At 41.8% G+C, this 24,280-nt stretch overlaps 1 protein-coding gene across 9 annotated transcripts in view; it reads right to left on the bottom strand.

Moving 5' to 3' along the window:
* USP6NL (USP6 N-terminal like) overlaps nucleotides 1–24,280 on the bottom strand; it is a 216,290-nt gene that overhangs the window by 99,432 nt on the left and 92,578 nt on the right. For 7 of the 9 annotated variants that reach the window (XM_073328781.1, XM_073328776.1, XM_073328777.1 and 4 more), the window contains 2 exons: nucleotides 15,596–15,669; nucleotides 11,740–11,822 (listed from right to left, as the gene is read on the bottom strand). The exons of 1 other annotated variant lie outside the window; for it this stretch is intronic. In XM_073328781.1, coding sequence (XP_073184882.1) covers nucleotides 11,740–11,822; nucleotides 15,596–15,669 — 157 coding nt within the window. Of the gene's footprint in view, nucleotides 1–11,739; nucleotides 11,823–13,695; nucleotides 13,776–15,595; nucleotides 15,670–17,583; nucleotides 18,200–24,280 lie in introns of those variants that run through there. One more of the 9 variants, XM_073328782.1, reaches the window with a different exon arrangement.

Here is a 24,280-nt window from a genome sequence, read left to right as displayed (position 1 = left end):
GTCTTGATAGTTTTCTTTTTAAAAACTGTAAATTGATAGAGAAATCTTCATATTGCTACAGTATATTTTTGACCAACAGATTTTGAGAGTCAAGTCTTGACCAATATCTATCCCAGAATTCCAAGTAATTGTTGCCTTTGGCAGCTCTCTTAAAAAAAAAAAATACTACACATCCTTCACAGATGATAGAGCTACAGAAAGAGGAGACAAAGATATACACAATTCTGCAGTGGATAATATAGATCTCCGTAGCTGATTAAACAAAGGAAATACAGGTGTATAATTTGAGACCTATTGCTTAATCACTGTATACCAGATGAGCAACTAAAGTAATTAGCTCTGACTGGTGCCAAATAAAGTATCCAAGCATACTTCAGATGACTGAGGCTGCTTAATCTTGCAAGGGGATGTCTTTCAGTGACTTGGTAGGTGAGTGAATATCTTTTATTGGACCAATTTGTGTGGGTGAGTCACAAGATTTCAAGCTGACCCAGAGCTCTTCTTAAGGTCATATTTCAGTGACACGGTGATTTCCATATGGAGGAGTGTGAAGGCTCTGGCTGCATGTTGCCAGGGACATGCCTGATTGGAGAAATAAGCAAGGAAGTGTGCTTTTTGCTGTCCTACAGCAAAAGCTTATCTACAGGCTATGCCCCTTCCACCCTAGGAAGCTGCTGAGGCTGCTGTATTCATATTAGTCTTTAGTTCTCCCCTGATGCTGAATAGCCTGAAGATTAGGAAGTGCAGGTGTCACCTTATGCAAAAGCCACTGATCTTCAGGGCCACCAAATGCTGCCTCTCCTACATCTGTCCTATGTTTTGGGAACATGCACTAGCTCTAGAAAGATGTAGTTGCACACGAGACATGCAAATATTGGACGTATAGGCTCCTTTGAAAATCCCAGCTTAAGGCACTGAAGTAAGGATACAAGCAGGAAAAATTGTACAAGGTGTTACACACACCTATCAGAGGATGCGGAAGAGGTAGTATAAACCTTAACGATAGGTATACCTGGCAGTCCACTATAATGATGCATTGTTTTGTGTGAGCAACAGTAGGGGCTCATGTAAAGACTATACTAAAATGTATTTGCACAAGGGGATAAAGTTGGGGTTGTGTGTTCCACTTTAATTTTGACATTTCTTGACTCTGAATGCTTAACTGTGCAACCTTAACATTGCCTTACTGTAGTTTTAAAATACAACTTGCAAACGGAACTCCAGCTAGCTAACAGGAAGATGATGTGTGAATTTGAACACAACAAAGATCTTAGTAAGAAAGAGTTAAGACAGAAGACGTTCTTCACTGGAGTTCTGCTAACATCAAAAATAAAATGTTTCCACTTCTGAACAAATATTTTACCTCTTAATAAAAACAAGCACGAAGGCCTGAAAAATGAACAATTAAGGAATTCAGTAAGTTCCAAATGGCATACAAATCAGTCATCAGACCTTTAAAATCAGGCATTCTTCAAACTGCTCCCACTACATGCATTGTAGGATGTAAAAATCATCAGACTCCAATAGTGATCTTCATAGTACTTGCTAGTGCTCCACAAACAGGCTGGTCACATGGTTCTTGTTTCCAGCTGCTAAAATTCATTAACAAATCAGCTAAAATAATAAAGGTAAAATCCTGGCTCCAAGGACATCAACAGAAGTTCTGCCATTGACTTCAAAGTAACCAGGATTTCACCTTAAATTCTTTTCTAAAATTACTTACCCATGCATTGTAAATGGGAGAGGAAGCATCAACAAGATAAACTCTCTATATTAAGGCAAAGTCCACGATATGAAAGTTTGAAAACACTTGCTGGTGGCTAGTTGATGAGACATGGTAGATTGATTTGAAGGCTGTCATCTCCTTGGGGGCTACCGTTTCTGGCCTCGTAGCTCATATTACCTGTGTGTCTGCGTATATGGTGTGGACCGGAATCTTTGAGGGTTGTAATATCTGCCTTGTCGTCTTTTTGTCCTAGGAGATACACAGGGACTTCAGAGTCACCCTCAAGTCCTTGAGGGTGTACAGAGACTCATCCATTTTGGCGCCGAAAAGTTTGGGCTCTTCCCAAGGCAGATCCTCCACTGTTCCTTGTACCTCCTTGGGGAAGCCAGAGAGATGCAGCCAAGATGCCCTTCTCATTACGATCGCAGAGGCAGTAGATAGTGCTGCTGTATCTGCAGAACGTACAGAAGCTTGCAGTGCTGTCCTGGAGATCATAGGTGCCGACTCCGTGGGTGCTCCCGGGGCTGGAGCACCCAGAGGGAAAAATTAGTGGGTGCTCTACACCCACCAGCAGCCAAGCTTCCCGTCCCCCCTCACCTCCTCCTCCGCCTCTGCCCCTGAGCATGCTGCGTCCCCGCTCCTCCGGCTACCTCCCAGCGCTTGCTGCCACCAAACAGCTCTAGCAAGCTCCGGGAGGGAAGGGGAGGAGCGGGAATGTGGCACACTCAGGGGAGGAGGCGGAGGAGGAGGTGGGGCTGGGGCAGGGATTTGGGGAAGGAGTAGAATAGGGGCAGGTAGGGGGCAGAGTTGGGGCGGGGGTCACCCGGCAGTATAACTGGCAGGCTGAAGTTTCACACAAACACTCAGGGTGTGGCTTGCATGCTGGAAGGAAGTTTGTGAGCAGCCCAGGTGGGAGCTATACAGCAAGGCATTGTAAGGCATCCAAGGTTGCAAGGCAGGGGTGACAGCCCCACCCTAGTCTGGATTCTGCTGCAGTATATCACACTCTCCTCATATGGTCCATGCCCTTCATAATTTTTGTTGCTCTTCTCTGTATCTTTGCCAATTCTAACTGAGCTAGGGCAACCAGAACTTATGCAGTATTCAGTATGAGGGACCATGGATTTATATACTGAGATAAGACAACAGAAAATATAATACATCCCTTTCCTAATGGTTCCTAGCATACTGTTAGCTTTTTTGACTGCCACTGCACATTGATTTTGTAACCTCTGTGATTTTTGCCACCTCACTATTTATCCTTTTTTCCAGATTATTTATTAATATGTTGCATAGCAAAGGTCCCAGTGCTGGCCCTTGAGAGACCCTGCTATTTACCTTTCTCCATGGTGAAAATTACCATTTATTCCTACTCTTTGTTTTCAATCTTGTAACCAGTTACTGATCCATGAGAGGACCTTGCCTCTGATCCCATGACTGCTTAAGTTTCCTTAAGAGCCTTTGGTGAAAGACCTTGTCAAAGACTTTCTGAAAGTTCAAGTACAATATATCCACTGGATCACCCTTGTCCACATGCTCGTTGACAAACTCAAAGAATTCTAATACTCTGGTGAGGCATGATTTCCCTTTAAAAAAGTCACATTGCTCGTGTCTTACATGTGTGATAATTCTGTTCTTTACTGTAGTTTCAACCCATTTACCTGGTGCTTAAGTTATGCTTACCATCCTGTAATTGTCAGGGTCACTTTTGGAACCTTTTTATTTAAAAAAAAAAAGTTACATTAGCTATCCTCCAGTCATCTGGTACTGAGGTCGACTTAAGCGATAGCTTACATTCCACAGTTAGTAGCTCTTCAATTTCATATTTGAGTTCCTTCAGAACTTTAGGGTGAATACCATCTGTTCTTGATGACTTCTTACTGTTTAATTTATCAATTTGTTCCAAAAACTCCTCTACTGGCACCTCAATCTGGAACAGTTCCTCAGATTTGTCTCCTAAAATGAATCGGTCTAGTGGGAGAATCTTCCTCACACTCTCTGCAATGAAAACCGATGCAATACATTTAGCTTCTCCACAACAGCCTTGTTTTCTCTGAGTGCTCCTTTAGCACCTTGATTGTACAGTGACCCCACAGATTGTTTGGCTGCTGATAAACTTAAAAAAAATTGCTGTTAGTTTATATTTTTTGCTAGTTTCTCTTCAAATTCTTTTTTGGCCTGACTACTTATATTTTTACACTTGATTTGCCAGAGTTTATGCTCCTTTCTATTCTCTTCACTAGGATATGACTTCCAATTTTTAAAGGATGCCTTTTTGCTTTTAACTGCCTTTTACTCTGCAGTTTAGCCACGGTGGTTTGAGGGGGAGGGTCCTCTTTCTGTTTTGCTTTAGTTTTTTTTATTTTTATTTGGGGTATAAGTTTAGTTTGAGTCTCTATTACAGTGTTTTGAAACAGTTTCCATACAGCTTGAAGGCATTTCAATCTGTGACTATTTCTTTTACCACTTCCCCTGGAGTCTATTCTGCAACCTAGTATATCTGTCAGCAGGCTTTTCTGGATATTCAGCTTAAAAATTTCCCTTTATTAATATCATACTGTTAATCCTTATTACTGTACTGCCTTGTACTTTTCTGAGAACACTGCCCCATTTATGGCCCTTATTGCCTTAATTTACCAGCAATTTATTTTGACCATTCATTTTTAAAAAACATTTTAATAACTGGGCCACACCAATTTCTTTTCAATATCCAGCAATTTCAATAGTACATCCAAAATTCATCAAAAGAATTACAAAACGGAAAATAACATTAATGTGAATAATTTGAATAGTTTAATAGTAATAATTACTGTCCTGAGGCAGTAATTATTAAAAATGGAATAGTATGCATTAGATGCAGGCAGTATTAGACACTGTAAACAACAAATTATCACTGCAATAATCATTGGAACTGACCAAAGTTTCACAATTCATATTTCACTGTGGTTTTAAATTACAGTTAGTATCAAGGTTAGGAATTCACCTTGAAATGAAATCTCACTTTTGTACTATTTTTGTTGTCCTTGTAGAACACTGTATATGGAGGCTCCAATGTCAGGGCTTTACGCTCTGACACTGGTCTCATGGATATTAACGCCACAAGGAATGCGACCTTCCATGACAGGTGGGAGAGGGAGCAGGAGCCCATCGGCTCAAAGGGTGGGCCCGTGAGCCTAGAAAGAACCAAGTTAAGGTCCCACTGCACGACAGGAGCCCGGGCCAGTGGTAAGAGTCTCTCAAGCCCTCTCAGGAATCAGACCAACATGTTGTGTGAAAACACCATCTGAGCTTGGATTGGCAGATGAAAAGTGGAGATAGCCATCAAGGTCCATTCTGATGGAAGAAGGCCAGCCCCTGGTTCTTAAGATGGAGCAGGTAATCTTAGATAAATTGTAAAGAGGAGTGCATTGGAGAGACGCTATACTCAGATGTCCAGTGGGAGAACCTCATCCATTTGGCTAGGTACTGGAAGGCTTCCTGCTTTCCAAGAGAATGTGCTGGACCTTGTTAGAGCAGGCCGGTTCCTCCAAGTTCAACCATGCAGCATCCATGCCATGAGGTGGAGGGGGGTGAGGCTGGGGTGTAGGAGATGGCCTGTGATCCTGCGAAAGCAGATCCAGTCGGTCAGGAAGGGGCTGAGGCAACCAGTATGACTTGGGCCTTGTCTCCCTTGACCTTTGACAGGACTCTGTTGATGAGCGGAATTGGCAGGAACGCATACATCAGACCCCTTGACCATGACAAGAGGAAGGAGTCGGAGAGGGAGTCTTTGCCCAGACCTTGTAGGGAACCAAAGCAATGACATTTCCTGTTCTGTCTGGATGTGAACAGGTCCACTTGGGGAGTTCCCCACCTCTGGAAGAGGGTCCATGCTACCTCCGGATGGAGCGACCACTTGTGGTAAGAGGAAAATAATCTGCTGAGGCAATCTGATAGTGTATTCCTTATGCCGGGGAGGTGACAGGCCTCCAGCTGGATTGCGTGGTTGATGCAGAAATGCCACAGTCGGAGTGCCTCTTGCCAAAGGGCCAACGAGTGTGCTCCCCTCTTGCCTGCTGATGTAGAACATCCAGGCCATATTGTCCATCCCCACTCTCACCACCTTGCCTGCCAGGTGCGGTAGAAAGACTCTGCAGGCCAAACGTACTGCTCTGATTTCCTTGATGTTTATGTGCAATGTCATCTCCTCTGGGAATCACATGCCCTGGGTCTGGAGATTGCTGAGATGCGCTCCCCAGCCTAGGTCTGAGGTGTCCCATATCAATCGATGGAGTGACGAAGGTCATCGAATGGAACTCCATTCCAGGACCACCCTGGGGTCGGGTCCACCATTGCAGCGAGGTAAGTGTCATCGGTGGGATGGTAATGATCTTTTCCAGGTGATCTCTGGACTGGGAATAGACTGTCGCTAGCCACTGCTGTAAGAGCCACATCTGGAGCCTGGCATGGCCGACAACATATGTACATGCTGCCATGTGGCCCAGCAGGTGCAGGCAAACCCGGTCGTGGTCAGGGGAATGCAACCCGAGTCCACCAATGCTTGGAACCTCTCCTGCAGTAGAAATGTTCTGGTGCAGATGGAGTCGAGCACCGCTGAACTCAATCCTCTACACCAGAACGAACCGTCGACTTTTTGCCGTTTACCAGCTAGCCCAGGGATGGGCACATGGCCTGCAGCACCGCAACATTCCTCTGAACTTGGGACCTGGAGCGGCCTTTGACGAGCCAGTCGTCAAGGTATAGGCAGATCTAGATACCTCAATGTCTGAGTTAAGCAGCTACTACTGACATGCACTTGGTGAACACCCTCAGTGCTGTCGCAAGACCGAATGGGAAGACCGCGAACTGATAGTGGTTCGGTCCCACCATGAAACGTAGGAAGCGTCTGTGACCTTGAAAGATCGCTATGTGGAAATATGCGTCCTTCAAGTCGAGGGCAACATACCAGTCCCCGGATCCAGGGCGGGGATGATGGAGGCCAGGGAACTTCAGCTTCTTTAGGTATTAGTTGAGATCTTGCAGGTCCAGGCTGGGCCGTAGACCGCCCTTAGCTTTTGGGATTAAAAAGTACCGGGCATAGAACTCCTTGTTCCTGTACTCACGAGGAACCTTTTCGACTGCACCCAGCTGCAGCAACCCTTCTACTTCCTGCATAAGAAGACTTTCGTGAGAGGGGTCCCTGAAGAGGGACTGGGAAAGGGGTTGCGGGGTAGAAAGAAACTGGAGGGTGTAACCCTGCACTACAGTATTGAGGACGCAGCAGTCCAAAGTTACAGTGGTCCATGTGCGGAGGAAAAAAGAAAGGCAGTCGGAAAACAGCAGGAAAGATGGATCCGGGGTATAGTCTGGTAGGTTGCCCTCGAGCGCACCCTCAAATCACTTGCTGGCCCTCCTGCTTATTGCAGGTTGGGCCCAATTGGGCAGAGGGTGGAGACGGGTGGCTCGGACAGCACTTGTAGCCTCTACTCTTCTTATGGGGCAGCTCCTGCTGGGGTTGGCTCCCTTGATCCTGAGATAGCTACAGTTTGAACTGCTTACGGGCTGGACTGGGGACATACAGCCCTAAAATTTTCAGGGTAGTGCTTGAGTCTTTCAGTCCATGCAGCTTACTGTCCATCTGTTCTGCAAACAGGGCCTGGCCCTCGAAGGCGAGTTCATGCATCAACTGCTTACCCTCAGTCGACAGACCCGAGAAGAGCAGCCAGGATGTCCTCAGTATCAAAATGGCCAAGGCCATGGTGCAAGCTGCAGAGTCTGCCGTGCCCGAAGCTGCTGGGAAGGCTGCTCTGGCCACCCCCATGCCCTCTTCAAGGATCACCCAGAACTTTTTCCTGGACCCTTTGGGCAGCGAGACCTTTAATTTGGCCATGGTCTGTCACATGTTGTAGTCGTAGCAGCCAAAGAGGTCTTGGTGATTGGCCCCTCTCAACTGAAGGCTGGAAGACTAATAAATTTTTCACCCAAATAGATCAAGTCTCCGAGTCTTTATTCTTAAACTTTTCTGCCCATCAGCAGCCAGCTCAGTCGAAGGTGTACATCCACAGAAGGATGATAAAACAGGATGCAGACTTCTAATGAGGAGGAGGAATGAAAAATACAAACTATGGATGATAATCAAGGCCCACTGAAGTCTGTTACTCGTGAGACCTAATCTTGTGATAAGTTCCCTACATTCTGCGCATTTCTCTGCATCAGACAGAAATTCTGCAGCAGTTTAAACTTTTAAGTTTTAAATAAAATGAAGATTAAATATACAATCACTACAGATTTCCCTATATTTTTTATTTTGATGTCTCGTTGAATTTTACACTTCCCCACATTTCCAATTTTCTATATTCTACATTTTTTTTATTTCACAATTCAAGGACATTATAAATGCTGTCAGGAAAAGTCAGTCTTTAAACTGGGTAAGGAACAGTTGGGAAGACAAAAACCTTCAGATAAGCTTGTTCCCATAAAACTATCAACCAGTGAAATTGTTAATGCAGACTTTTGTTACCTTTAGATTTCAGAGTTAACGGTAAATTGAAAAGAATGGGGCAGTTCACATCTCTTGGGGCCATTGTTACAGGCTTTCTATAAACTGCATTATGACTACACTGTACATATTTTCAAGGTTATCTTTACAACCATAAAGCTAGAGTTCTTTTTTTCCTTATATGAAAGCTTACAACCTGAATCACAATTCTTTGGCAAAGGGATAAATTCTGATGCTTCAGTACTGCAAAAGATACAAGACCGTGACCACAATTAAAAAGTGAACCCAGTGTAAATTGGCTTTCCCACAAAGGGAGTTTGACATTCCTGTTTTGAGTATATTCTTCTTCGGGCAGTATGGCACATCTCAGAATAACATAAATGTCATCTAGAATGAGTTCTAGGTTCGAGAATCATGGAGCTGCAGGGATGGCACTCAAGTGAACTTTCATTCTCAAGGATTAATGCATAAGTAGACAGATACTAGGTCTCTTCACAAATTACACAGACCTAAGATCTTTGCTAATTTATACAGTCTTTGTGTATTATAAATCTTTCAATTTCCATCCCAGAGAGTTGAGTACACAGGGACTGGATTTTGTACAGTACTATGTACCAATGAATAGATCATATTTCCTCTCCAATATTGACATTAATGATTAAGATACAGGACTAGGGTCATGAGATCTGAGTTTCCAGAACACTGACTAGCTGAACAGAAAAAAGAATTCTAGTAGAAGTGAGGGGTTGAGTGACCTTCAAAAGTTAGTCAAGAAAGAGAGGGTTATTCACGTAGCAAGCATTAACAATCAACTTAAAGGAGTAGTTCATAAGCGATGCCTAACTGTAGAATCTGTTTGTAAATTTCCAGCAGTTTGATTCAGCTCTTCTTAAAGTCAATGGGAAACTTTTTCCATGACCTCAGTGATCTTTGATCTAGGCCCTAGGAAAGCAACAAGAAATAATTTTTCTTTCGCGCCACCCATGTATGTGTGTTTCTCTTTTTTACCCAAAATACATGCAATGTAACAATAGTAGTTTATAAAGTACACCATCTTTCATCCCACTTGACTCAAAAACACTTTATAAACCAGATATGCAAGAATCAATTCACCCAACTCTGGAATAATGAAGCAATTCACCCACCACTAATGAAGCAAAACCACCCCCAAGGCAAAATTTGACAGCTAATTAACAGCTTGTAACAACATAGAACAGTATGGTCAGGAAGTGAGGAAGAATGCTATGAGAACATATTTATTAGGTCTTTTAAATAATGTCTTCACCAGCCAGCAAACCATCTAGACTTCCCAATTTCTGAACTATTTTTTTTTTTTAACACCGTTGGACAAATTTTCCATGAAACGCTAAGGCCTAGTCCATGCTATAAAGTTAGGTTGACATAAGTCACCTACATGAACTTATTTGTGCATGTGTCTATGCTCAAATTTGTCTCCAGCTGACAAATACCCTGCTACAGCGACACAGTGAAACCACATCCTGAACAGCGTAGAGCTATGGTCAACCTATGCAGAACACTGAGGAGGAAGAGAAAGAAGAGGATTAGGGAGGACACATTCTGTGAGATCCCATAAACCAGTGCTGCGTCAGACCGCGAACAAAGGGCTTGGTGGGGCAATATGACTGACTGCATGGAGAACCAGTCAGTGCTTGTTTCTCAGTGAAGTGCCATGTACGGACTGGTTTGCAGCTGCTCCAGGAACACCACCAATAGCCTTGAATTGTTTGTCTCTATGTCCCTCAGCAAACTGACCTAGAAGAAATCCTCACATCCCTCATTATTGCAGTACATTCTGCAGGTCTGCAAACACAGGAGAATCATGAATCCTGTATTTGCAATGTTCACGAGAATACTGCAAAGCTCTGTGGGCTCCATGCTTCTGTCAGAGATTGCAGAGACAGAAAAGTGCCATGTGGATTTGTGGGATTTTTTTTTTTTAAAGGCATGAAAATTATGGAATATGAATGGTATTCTGAGATGGAAAAAGCTGCATGCTTGGAACTTGACCCCTAGCTCTCAGAAATTCCTGGGCAAGTCATTTCTATCCCACAACACGTGGAAAAAATTTCCCAAAAAGCACTGTACCCAATGGTGGTATGTGGCACACTGGGACATTTACCCATGATGCACCACAGTTTGCATTGACACAAGCACCCCTGGTGAGTACACCAGCACCAACACAAGCAGCCAAGTATGCAAAAGCCCAAGCGATATAAAATCTTCAGTGGCTGTATGCCAACATAACTTGCATCCACCACAGTTTGTAGTGTAGACATGGCCTAAAAATGCTGAAGAATCCTGACTGGCTAGTAGAAAGGTTAGCAAATCATTCAGTGCTGTTCAGTATCTGTAAATTGGTCTTCTAATAATATACTCTTACATCCATCTAAAGGCACTAATGGAACACAGGCAGCTTTGGTAAAGACATTTCCAGGTCTTGAGGCTTATTTATGTCCTGATCCAGTCCTCTATGAAGTCAATGTTAACTGACAATGTTAACAGACTGTCATGACTGTGTTACTGTATACAGAAAAGTGAAGAAATACCAATCTTCCCTCTGCCTCCTTTTGTACATTTCTTATACTGGTCTTTACTTACAATATCACATACTACAATTTAATCCTGTATTTTAATTTATTTTTTTAATAAATAGTATGTGATCAAGTCTATATTGGAATGCACCAGGAGTGCACACAATCTGGATTCTGGCATTTCCTGATTTTGAGTGCTTAATTATGAAATTTTAGGCCCCATCCCTGCAAAGACTTATGCTCAAGCTTAACTTTACACAATATGAACAGTCCCAATAACTTTAATGGGACTAGTCAGTGAATAACCTGAACCATAGGCATATGTCTTTGCAGAGTCAGGATCTTCCTTTATTAGTGTAGAATTTTGTATGGAATTTCCTACACTTTTTAAAATGAAAAAGATGGAAAAATTAGTAAAAACATAAAAAGAAGCTTCCCTCTCTAGGGCTTCAAAACTTCTGATCTTCACTTTTCAAGTATTTTATATGTATATTACAATTTTAATTTTAGAGAGACAAACTAGGTGAAGTAATATCTTATCAGACCAACTTCCATTGGTGAGAGAGAAATTTTTGCACTTACACGGAGCTTTTTTCTTCAAGTCTCTAATATTCTTAGACTAACATGGCTACAATAACATTGCAAATTTTAATTGTAATTCAAAAAATACAAATAACTTATCAAATCTTAACTCAGATGCACTGTAACTAAATACAACATTCACACCCAAATAAAATAGTCCAAAACCTTTCTATTCCCAACAACAGATCAATTTCAATCATAGAATGAAAAAAGCTGGGAATACACAGAAAAACCACAATGCAAGACCATTTAAAATGTATACATTAAATGTAATTCTGTTCTCACAGCAGTTCTATTACAACTACGCAATCAATACTTTCACCAATTAGGCATACAACTTATTAGTATTTTTTGATGTAACAAACTTTTAATCTTATTTCCTTTTCAAACTAGCAACTTACTGTAGAAAACCAAATCTATCTGTGACTTTGTAAAGAAGGTAGTCTGCATCTTCCCAAGGTTCAATCTGGGCACCCTCTCGTCCCTAAAAAGAGAAAGGGAGGCAACAATGAAGGCTTATGGCACCACATAGCAAGCTGATCTAAAACTTAAAAAGACAGGACATGAGTTCTGTAGTTAAAGGCATATTCTATATCTGTCCCCCAGAACACCACCACAGAACTCCCAACCTGACCTACAAAGGATGAGAAAGCTCCACAACCATCCCACCAACTTAACTCTTGTAAACAGTATTTCCACTGCACAAGAGTTCATCAGGTTGTCTTTTTCATACAACCCTTAAGGTCACTGGTGGAGTTGGAGTGCAATGTGGTAAAAGAAGAACAGATGAGTAGTGAGGAACAATATTTTAAAAGGCTTTGAAGGACAAGATGTGTCTTTAACTTGATGTGGTGGACAAGGGAGAGCTAGTGGAGAGATTAAAAAGGGAGGGAATGATATGGACTGATCAACAGGGAAAAATTATTTTAGCAGCTGCATTTTGTAGAATGGGTGGGAGTAATATGTTTGTCACAGAGGTCTGAGGAAGTGGTGGATGTGGCAGAAGTCGTGAAGATGGGAGATCATGCAGCATTTTAGCTGTATGGGCGGAAAGAAAATGATGAGTCTTAGACATATGTGAATGAAGAGCAGCCACATTTAGATACTGTCTGCATATGAGGAGTGAGAGGGAGGCGACGAAGATTTCCCCAAGGTTACATACAAGCCTGAGTGATACAGAAGATGGCAATTTCTAATGATAAATCAAAGCTGATGAGAGTGTATGCACACACATCCTTGTTGTTCATGACAGGTGCCATTCTGACAGCCAGTATGCCTCAGCACTGACTTGCCCAGGCCTCCTCCATGGGTAAGGCCAGTCTTTGATGCCTATACATTCAATAACCCCTGTGATAAAGGTGCTGGAAACGGTCTCCATTAGCGCCAGCTGTGATGGCTAATTTTATAAGAATTCTTGTCTCCCAGAATATTGAATGGACCACCAGAATCATGGTAGAGCTGGAAGTGCAGGGGTTTGGGGTGCACTCGCAGAGTTGTGGAGAGAATGGGGAGCTGGAATGCAGGGGTCTGGAGCGGACTGGCAGGGTTGAGATGCAGGAAGCTTGAAGTCCACTGACGCTGTGGGGTGCAGGAGTTGTGGTACACTGGCAGAGTGTTTGGTGCAGGAAGATTAGGGTGCAGGAAGGTTGGGGTACACTGGAAGAGCTAGGGAGTGTGCCCCCACCCTCTCTTGCCTCCTACATCATCCCCATTTATCTCCCTCCTGATAGCCACCTCCCCTTGCTGGAACCCCAAATCTCTATTCCCCTAACCCCCCACTTCTTCATCCCCTAATGCCCCTCCCCTCCCAGGATGTATTACATATCCAAATTTCCCTTCCCACTGGAAGACTTCAATTACATTCCCCACAAAATAAAACTGCCACTCCTGACTCACAAATTGTAGCAACCTCCAGCTGCTCAGTTTTAAAAAAAAAAACTGCTTTTGTCTTAGGTGGGGGCTTGTGATTAACTTATCCTTAATTATATTAATTGACGGGTAAGTTCACAGCCATCGTGATTCATCCAATCATTAACGTGTCTCAGTACAAGACAGCACTAGGAAACAATTTTTGAAAGTGCCTGCAATTCAGGAACTCCTTGGCTGAATGACTGCGAATTTGAATTCCTAATGCTGTCCTGTCCCCTGCTCCCCATGAGGGGCACTAAATTTCAGTGTAATACAAGTAACTATTCAGATTTTAGAGTGCTTACAAGAATCAAGTTTTAAAGCTTATAAAATGGCAAGAACATTAACCTTCTAGCTGATTTTCTGTATTGATGCATGCATAATATTAAAAATTTATATTTTCTTAAATACTGTTTTCAGCATGGGTACCCAAAGATTTAGTGCACTACCTTGGGTAAAATGTGACAGATTAGAACCATTTTGACCTGCTGGGTTCCTTGTCATCATATCAACAGTTTGACCTCTAGCTCTGTACAATGAAAATAAAGTAAAATAAAATATATATTGAAAAAAAACAGACACACACACACACACCACTTAGCCATTTTTTTAAGTTTCTATTTTGTTCTGAGCTTACATATCTGGAACCCCTGGCTCAAATGACTCCACATTTAAGTCATTAATGCTAGCCTGCACACTTCAGAGGCACACCAACTTTCAAAGAAACCTGAAAAAGTTTGTCTATTCTAGTTTACTTAGCAAGGTCAACCTTTAAACAGATGATGTGATGCAACCTCAACTATAGTGGCACTGCTGCACCACTATAACTAAACAGTCTTTCAGCCATGATTGCTACCAACTTTGTACTAAAGCTATTGCTACAAAACAAATGTCCATGAAAAGAAAATCCCTATGGCTCCCTTAAAATCATACATATTCCACATTATATAGATACAGCTTTACTTTATATAAAATTTTGCATGATGTTTCCTTACCTCCACAAATTACCGTCTAGCACAGTACATACTCACGGTATGTCTACACTACCCGTTGAATTGGTGTGAAACAATCGATCCAGTGGGGGTCAATTTATCATGTCTAATCTAGACACGATAAATCAACCCCCAAGCGCTCTCCTGTCGACTCCTGTACTCCACCGCTGCGAGAGGCGCAGGCACATTTGACAGGGGAGTGGCAGCAGTCGACTCACCGTAGTGAAGACACTGCAGTGAGTAGGTCTAAGTATGTCGACTTCAGCTATGTTATTCACATAGCTGAAATTGCGTAACTTAGATCGACAACTACCCCCCTCCACCCCAGTGTAGACCAGGGCTTAGACTGAGGTTTGGGAGCCACAAATGGCTCTTTAATGAGTCTCCTGCAGCTCTTTGCAACACATATTAAAACACTGTGTGATTTAATTATTAACCAGTCTAAGCTATTAACCAATAAGGATGCTTTTATTATGTTACTAACCAATTAAGTTATCAACCTGCACTAAGTTATTAACTTCTTTGCTGTGAGAATAATATATACTACTATTTTATAGATATAGATGTATTATAGATATAAATATGTGTGCATGTAACTAAGTATTTCCCCTGTCATACCATTTAAATATGCATATATTACTATAGCCAAGTACTACTGTGGCTCTGCTGAGTAATGTTGATCACTAATTTGGCTCTTGAACCACTGAGGTCTGAGTATCACTGGTTTAGCATGTAGTATGGCTACCAATGATACTGTGATAAGACTATGCGAGTAAGATGTAGGCATGCATAATCCAGTTATATTATATGACAGTCTTACTTGCTATATGGTTCAAAAACATCACAGGCTGAAATTATTTTCTTTATATAAAATAGGTTACAATAGCAAATCAATGTGGTTTTTTTTTTCCTTTTTGATTGCCATTACTGATTTAGCATTAAATTTATATTATCATGCATCAATAAAGAGTTAAAGTATGTGTATCCTCAAAAAAAAATAGTGTCTCTAGATCAATACCTTGGTTTGACTAAAAAGCATCAATCAGAATAAATAAAACCCTACTGGATGTAAGACACAGGCACCTCAATACAAGTGAAAGAAAAATGACAAAAATGTTAAAATAGTCCTGAAGCAACTTACATACATCTGAAACTTAAGATCATCAAACCATCACCAAAAACACATAGAAAAAAAATAAAGCAAGCTCTCCTAATGTTAATGTGTACTGAACACGATGCAGAATATCACACAGAATATTTTAGAGAAGGCTATTTATTTTTGAACTTGCCAGAGGAAGACCACATTTCAATTTCTAATAGTCAATGCCAAAATTACACTATTAACAGGAGCACTTACTTTGTCATACTTGGCAACTATCTCAGCTCGTTCTTGGGCAAGTTTGATAGCAGCATCCTGTTCGGCATCTGAATCTGTTCAGGATTAAAATAAAATGTAACTGAGGTTTACTCTCTCTGTAATCGAGAATTGTTGAAAAATAATTAGAGAATAAATCTTATCACACAGACATTAGGTCCTAGGAGTACCAAAATAAATATAGTGAAATGAAATATGGTGGTATAACCTGAAAAGTAACAATCTGAATATTGTTCAAGATCAATAAAATTGTGCACTACTCCAACTGCTGAACAGATGTAACTTCAACTCTCAAACCTGCAATTTAACAACATATTTTATTTCTATACAATTATAAGAAACGGAAGAGCTAAAGCTTCTTGCGATAAGATGCATTAGGAACTTCTGAGATACCACTACTGAGTTTTTGTGATTCTTTCACAACTTTCACTAACCATAGTACTTCATTCATTGATTTTCTCCTTTTTAAAATTACATCCATCATGATTTGAGATGTTACAATGCTATCTTATGTGGAAAAGGGTTGGCATGCCAATGCTGAAGTATTTTCTCCAACCTTTCCAGAAGATGGACGTTTAAATCTTGAAAAGAACTGGAAGACTGAACGCCTCAGGGCTACAACTACCACAGGTGCCTTACCCTTAAGAACTCAGATATTGCAAGTAATGCTACAATACACGTTATTACCACTTCTAAAAAAAATTTAAAATTAACAGTGTATGAGTAATTCCCAAGATTCATAAAGTTGCAGGATTAGAATACACCAGAACTATTAAAGTAGCAGCACTCGAATGAACTCTTAGGACATTGGCTATTCCCAAGGAAGCAGTGAAGGAAGAGACGGGTCATATCAGGAACTGAAGCTAGGGCAAGAAAGAGCTAGTGCAGCGGGAACAGCATGACACATCAGGATGATAGGTCTGACACATGCGAGGAGATGGAGCCTTCCAGCTAACTGAAGTAACATTTCACTGTAGCACTGGGGTCAGAGCATTAGCCCTGGTCTACACTACGAGTTTAGGTCAAATTTAGCAGGGAAGTAGAGAGTCAACCAAGGGGGTGGGTTTTCATCAAGGAGAAACAAACAGAACTGTCACACCGTAGCCTGGCCAGTCATGAAACTGGTTTTCAAAGCTTCTCTGATGCACAGGGCGCCCAGGTGTGCTCTTCTAATCGCCCTGGTGTCCAGTTGTGCGTAACTGACCGCCAGGCAATTTGCCTCAACCTCCCACCCCGCCATAAACATCTCCCCCTTACTCTCACAGATATTGTGGAGCACACAGCAAGCAGCAATAACAATGGGAATATTGGTTTCGCTGAGGTCTAACCTAGTCAGTAAACTGTGCCAGCAAGCTTTTAAATGTCCAAATGCACATTCTACCACCATTCTGCACTTGCTCAGCCTACAGTTGAACTGCTCCTTACTACTGTCCAGGGTGTCCGTGTATGGCTTCATGAGCCATAGCGTTAAGGGGTAGGCTAGGTCCCCAAGGATAACTATAGGCATTTCAACATCCCCAACGGTAATTTTCTGGTCTGGGAAGTAATTTCCTTCCTGTAGCTATTCAAACAGACCAGAGTTCCTGAATATGTGAGTGTCATGCACCTTTCCTGGCCATCCCACGTTGGTGTTGTTGAAGCATCCCTTGTTATCCGCCAGTGCTTGCAGCACCATTGAAAAGTACTCCTTGCTGTTTACGTACTGGCTGCCAAGGTGGTCAGGTCCCAAGATAGGGATATGCATTCCATCTATCACCCCACCACAGTTAGGGAACCCCATTGCAGCAAAGCCATCCACTATGACCTGCACATTTCCCAGAGCCACTACCCTTGATAGCAGCAGCTCAGTGATTGCATTGGCTACTTGGATTACAGCAGCCCACACAGTAGATTTACCCACTCCAAATTGATTCCCAACTGACCAGTAGCTGTCTGGCATTGCAAGCTTCCAGAGGACTATTGCCACTCACTTCTCAACTGTAAGGGCTGCTCTCATCTTGGTATCCTTGCGTTTCAGGGCAGGGGAAAGGAAGTCACAAAGTTTCATGAAAGTGCCCTTACGCATGCGAAAGTTTCGCAGCTACTGGGAATTATCCCAGACCTGCAACACTATGCGCTCCCACCAGTCTGTGCTTGTTTCCCAGGCCCAGAGTCAGCGTTCCACTCCATGAGCCTGTCCCTATTGCCACCATGATGTCCATATTGCCAGGGCCCGTGCTTTGAGAGAAGTCTGTGTCCATGTCCTCATCACTATCGTGATCGCACTGTCGTCGCCTCCTCGCCTGCTTTTGCGGGTTCTGCACATACTGCAGGATAATGTGCGAGGTGTTTGCAATGCTCACAACAGCAGCGGTGAACTGAATGGGCTCCATGCTTGCCATAGTACAGCGTCTGCAGTAGAGCACAGTTGCAGCAGAAGTGGTGGATGACAACGGATGCCACGAGAATAAGATATTTATACAGAACGACGAGAGGACCTGAGAGGTGGGTTCATGGTACCAGGAAAGCAGGAGAGCAGAGTTGCAGCAGAAGCGGTGGATGATCATGACGGTTAGCAGTCCTACTGCACCGTCTGCTGACGGCAGTATGACATCTGTATGGAAAAAAGGCGCGAAACGATTGTCTGCTGTTGCTTTCACGGAGGGAGAGGCGACTGACAACATGTACCCAAAACCACCCACGACAATGTTTTTGCCCCATCAGACATTGGGAGCTCAACCCAGAATTCCAAAGGGCAGGGGAGACTGCGGGAACTGTGGGATAGCTACCCACAGTGCAACGCTCTGAAAGTCAACGTTAGCCACGGTGGTGAGGACGCACTCCGCCGACTTAATGCACTTAGTATGGACATATACAATTGATTGTATAAAATCAATTTCTAAAAATCGACTTCTATAAGATCGACCTAATTTTGTAGTGTAGACATACCCTTAGAAAGGATCTTGTTGACTGAGAGAAGGGAGTAGAAAATAAAATGAGAGCATGAACAACTCGACTAGCTTATCTGGCTCCAATCACAAAGTAAAAAGTAAACTCAACCCTTAGTTTTCCAGTGGTAAAGGAGGCACGTAAGATGAAAGAAAGTTAAGATATCTTACCAACTAACATTTGACAACGATCAAGTAACGAATTCAAAAATGGTTATGGCATCAGAATTAATGAAGGAAACAATCTTCCACCAATGGAAGATTTTCATCTTTTTTTTTTTTAAATAGCAATAAACTTTGAAAAACGAAAAAAAACAGCTGTCAAAAAAGATTTGGTATTTAAAAAATACATTCATTTCAAAACTCTATTTTCATTCACCATTTAGTCCTTGAAGTGAGCATCGTTGTAGTGTATTATTTCTCTAGAAAGGGAACACTCCAAAAGTATATGCCATGAAAAATGGTAAATTTTAAGGGATTCTACATAAAAGCATCATATTCCAAGAAGAGACTTTTTATTGACATACTTTTCGATATTTGTTCCATCCTTATATTTCCTTATGCGATTTACTATGACTATTTTCCAGGACAATGGCTTTCCTAGATATTTCCACTAACCAGATTACAAATAAAGGCAGAACAGTCTTGAGAAGAACACATTTTCTTACTGATGCCTAACTCAATACAAGATTAACTGTAACAAATGGATTGTAATGAGCAATGAATGAGAGTTAAGTATCCCTTAATAAAAAAGGAAAAAAAAATAAAAGCTTTACTATGTTAACCAAGGAGCCAGTTAAAGGTAATTGCTGTTAGAAAATTCTTAACACATTAAGTTTTGCATTTGATGTGGTGGTTTTCTTTTTTTGTTCTTTTAAAACCACAGCTGATAGAATAAAACGTGCAGGTGTCCCATCTGCAATAAGGTTTCGGGCAACATACAGTACCTGTACAGTAACTTCTCGCTTAACGTTGTAGTTATGTTTCTGAAAAATGCTACTTTAAGTTTAAGTTTTTACAACATCCCAGCCTTAGAAGACAAAATCTTTGTTTGGCAGACAATTGTAAAGATGTAGAACCCTGCTTTCACTCCTGAAACTCTAGAAATGTATTTCTAAACAGGATCAAGACATGAATTCTACATTTTGGGGAGCAGAACTATGTCCCTATTCAAATGAACCTTCCCTTACTGAGGGCAGAAGTACCAAAAGTTCATGCTGCTGTGGTATGTTTTTCCACAGCCTCCCCACATCTTCCAAAACTATATTCCATTCCCTTTGTTATAGCTCTCCTCCTTTCCTCACCATCGCTGCTGAAGTCATATTTCCTCATGTTATCGGGTGATTTATAGTGTAAATTCCTCAGGCCAGGGAGCTTGTCCTTTTCAATAAAAACAAGGAGGAGTCCTTGTGGCACCTTAATGACTAACAAATGTTTTTGGGCATAAGCTTTTGTGGGCTAAAACCCACTTCATCAGATGCATGGAGTGGAAAATACAGTAAGCAGGTATAAATACACAGCACATGAAAAGATGCGGGTTGTCTTACCAAGGGGGGGGACGGGGAAGGTCAGTGCGAACGAGCTAATTCAATTAAGGTGGAAGTGGCCTATTCTCAACCTTCTATTAAGCTATACCAAACTAATTTAATTATATGTTAATTCATCCACACACAAAAATTGGAGAGCAGCTTGCAATGGGGACAACCGGTTATATTTTGGGAGATAAAGGACATAGCGTGGTCTTCCTTACAGAAAGAGTGCTTAAATATTTCCAAGTTAGAAGTTACATAATGGCTCAGCATTGAGTCAAATCTAAAAACAGAAATCTGATAGAAAAGTTATTTTTGAATATCTGCGCAATTCCAAAAAAAATAATAATAATTTTACCACCTTTTATCACAATGAAAAGCAAAATTCACAAAATCACTTAGGCGTAGTACTGTATGGAAGATCTACAACAAAAAATTATGATTAAAAACATTCTAAACTTTTCTGATTTAAAATTTGCATTATTCAAAAAAATCAATGATTTATTCAAAGGCCAACTGATAAGATTTCAGATGAGGTTGACAATGGGGAATTATCAATCCGAGTTGGTAAAGGGACATTATCAACTCATCAGGTTCCTTTGGGATCTGTTCTTATGATGCTATTCAATATTTTTATCAATGACCTGGACGAAAATATAAATTCATTCCTAAGCAAGGTTGCATATGACCAAGATTGGCAGTGAGTGAATAACAATGAGGACAGGTCACTGACACAAAACAATCAGGGTCACTTGGATGGCTGGATGCAAAGAATCAAAACATATTTTACATAGCCTAACTCAAGAAAAGAATGCAGTCCATACTCACAGGATATGGGACTGTATTCTGGAAAACAGTGACTTCAAAAGGGACTACAAAGTCATTGTAGATAGCCACCAGAATATGAGCTCCTACTCCATGATGATGTCACAAAAAAGAACACACACAATACCTGGATGTATTAACCAAGGTAACACTGAGAAGGAGTAATATATTACCCCTGTGTACAGCACTGGTGAGATCACTAGTGAAATACTGTGTCCATGCTTTTAAAGGGGAATTGAAAAATTGGAGACAGTAAGGGAAAAAAGAAGAACTATAAGAATGATTTGTGAACATTAAGGAAAACTGGGAAACATTCCTCACAATGAGAGACTAAAGGAACTCAATCTATTTAATCAAGGAGAAGATTAAGAAGTGACTTATCTTTCTACGACATATTTTAGTTCAACCACAAAGTTGGTGAGCTACACATAGGAATCCCCAAGTGACAGTAATGGTCTACATTATAGAGGCCATGACAGACATAACAGTTCCATGTCGCCTTAAAATATATGAATGATGATTAACAATAATGACATTTGTCATGGTCCATTGTGGTATTGATTGGATTTTGTTTCTTTAAAGATATTTTTTTAAAAATCCACAGGTAAAAACACATGAAAAACAAACTTCCTGGTTATTTAAAAGGCTCTAATCACAGCCAGTTTATAATCATTCATGAGTATATGTTTAATAGCTAAACACGGAATATGGAGGAGTGGTGGGGAGAGGAGAACGTTCCTTTTATATTAGCAGGGAAAACACTCAGAGAATGACACTTAGAAATAAAGCAGCTCATCTTGTACATTTGACTTTTCCACATTTGTGTGCTACTTTCAAATTAAAACCAAAGGCTAACCTTAAGTAATAAAGGTTGAAAAAAGATATGTTTATACTTCGCGTTACAGATATATACTGACAGGCTTCAAAGATTAAGTCCCCTATTTATCCACAGAACAGGAACAGTACTGATACCACCAGTGCAGGTTTCTAATGTACCAATGGGCCTCCAACCTGACCTGAAGAAACCCAAAACTTCCAAGCCCATTTAATACTTGACCTCTCTTCTGAGGCTGGCAACAAAGGTGCCAGTTAGTGCTAGTATTTTTAGATGTGTTCACTTATTCAAAAAAACTGGACTCCAACTGCCAACTAACTTCATACAGAGCATTAGAAAGTAGCAGCTATCTTATTTGCGCCTCATCTTCTATTTTTAAATTAATCAAAGGGAAAGTAAGGCCTGCTGAACTGGGTAGGTGTGGACTGGCCTCAGAATTAGGGTTGCCAACTGTCTAATCATACAAAGCCAAACACTCCTGCCCCACCCACCCACCCTTCCCCGAGACCCTGCCCCTGCCCCTTCTCCAAGCCCCCGCCTCCCTCCCTCCATCTCTCACTCTCCTCACTCACTTGCTGGGGCACTGGGATGGAGCGCAGGATGAGGTGGGGACTCTGGACTGGGGCCGAGGGTTCAAGTGCAGGAGGGGGTGAGGGGTGCAGGCTCTGGGAGGGAGTTTGGGTGCAGGATGGGGCAGGGGGTTGGGGAGCAGGAGAGGTGAGGGCTCCACCGGCGGCACAGTGGGGTTTAGGCAGGCTCCCTGGCTGCTCTGGCCCCGCACCACTCCAGGAAGCAGCCAGAAAGCCTGCCTTAGCCCCGCTGCAGCAGGCACAACCCCTGCAGCTCCCATTGGCTGCAGTTCCCAGCCAATGGGAGCTACCAAGTCACGTGCTGCCCCCAGTGCTGGAGACCTCTTGCTTCCCCCACACACTCCCGGGGCCATAGGAGCCTGCCTTAGCCCCGCTGCACTGCCGGACTTTTAGCACCTAAAATTTCCTGGTTTGGCTCCTGTAGCCTCTGGGAGATAGAGCCTGATTCCAGGAGACTCCCAGCAAAACCAGGAGGGTTGGCAACCCTAATCACAACAGGTATAATCAGCAGTATAACTGCTTCCTCCTCTGCTATCTGAGCAATATTTAGCACAGACAACTTATTTTGCTCCCTGTTCCCCCACTTGGGGGTGTAGGATTATCCTCTTGTTTCAGGAAGAGTTAGAATACCTTCTGAAAACAGGAAGTAGGATTGGACACCCTGATGAAACAAGCTGATGATAGAAGGCAAAACATTACATAGCCTTATTCAAGAGATGTAGGCAACACATTTTGAGGCCTAAATAGATCTTCTGTAAAAGGAAAGCAAATGAGTTTCGGATGTCAGCATTACTTACGAGTGACAAAGCCACAAGTGAGTTATGGCAGACATCCCAAATGAATATCAATAAAACTTCCATGACAACCAGGTTTGCTGCATGTGCCATATTTTAAAACGAAAACAATATTTTAGAAGAGGTTTTAAAAATATTTAGACTCTTGTATTTCTCCACCTGTTAGGGAGTCCAGCATATTGGTCTCAGAGGAAAACAAATCAAAAACTTCAAATTTAAGTTACTGTGACGTTGGACCCCATAATGCTTTATGGAAATATGCTTATGAATCTATATATGACATAACTGGAATATGTCTTGCGCTACATATGCCATGTAACATATCTCCGCAAAGCTTATGATCTACTGAACATATTCATCCTATTTGTATGCATGTATCATTTTTGTATTTGAAGTTATGAATATTGGCTGTGTACTTGTTTGATTTTAAGTTGCCTCAATAAGGCATTTGGTCAGCTTCTTAATAAAGGAATTTGCAAGTTAAGTGCCCAATCAAGAAACACTTAATGGACAATGGAACCTTGGAAGACTCCAATCCATATAAGAAGTCTACCTGAGGACATTCAAGGTAGCATGTGAACAATGGCTGCCACCTGTAAAGTCCTGAGTCATACATGGACACTTGACTTGCCCATGTGATTCCCAAAACTCCATCTTGTAGCTAGGTTTCTGCATAGGAAAGAGGAAGGGATCTCCACCCACAAGAGAAATTCTATTTAAGCCACTGGGAGACCCCTCCATTTTGTCTTCAGCTGGCTCAAGAGATACCTCTCCACCCACAAAGGATACCTGAAAGAAACTGGAACAAAGGACAGTAACTCCAGAGGTGTGAGTGATTGCTGGACCAAGACTAGGAGGGGGATAGTCTGTAAAAGAAGCTTACTGGAACATCTCTGAGGGTGAGATTTAATCTATAATCACTTTTACTGTATCAGGCTTAGACTTGCGTGTTTTATTTTATTTTGCCTGGTAATTAATTTTGTTCGGTCTGTCATTACTTTGATCCACTTAAATCCTACTTTTTGTATTTAATAAAATCACTTTTTACTTATTAATTAACACAGAATATGCATTAATACCTGGGGTGGGGGAACAGCTGTGCATTTCTCTCTATCAATGTTATAGAGGGCGAACAATTTATGAGTTTACCCTGTACAAACTTTATAC

The sequence above is a fragment of the Lepidochelys kempii genome, chromosome 1 (genome assembly GCF_965140265.1).
Source record: "Lepidochelys kempii isolate rLepKem1 chromosome 1, rLepKem1.hap2, whole genome shotgun sequence".
Lineage (NCBI taxonomy): Eukaryota > Metazoa > Chordata > Testudines > Cheloniidae > Lepidochelys > Lepidochelys kempii.
The sequence above is the reverse complement of the archived record's forward strand: the minus strand, read 5'-3'. Positions and strand labels throughout refer to the sequence as shown.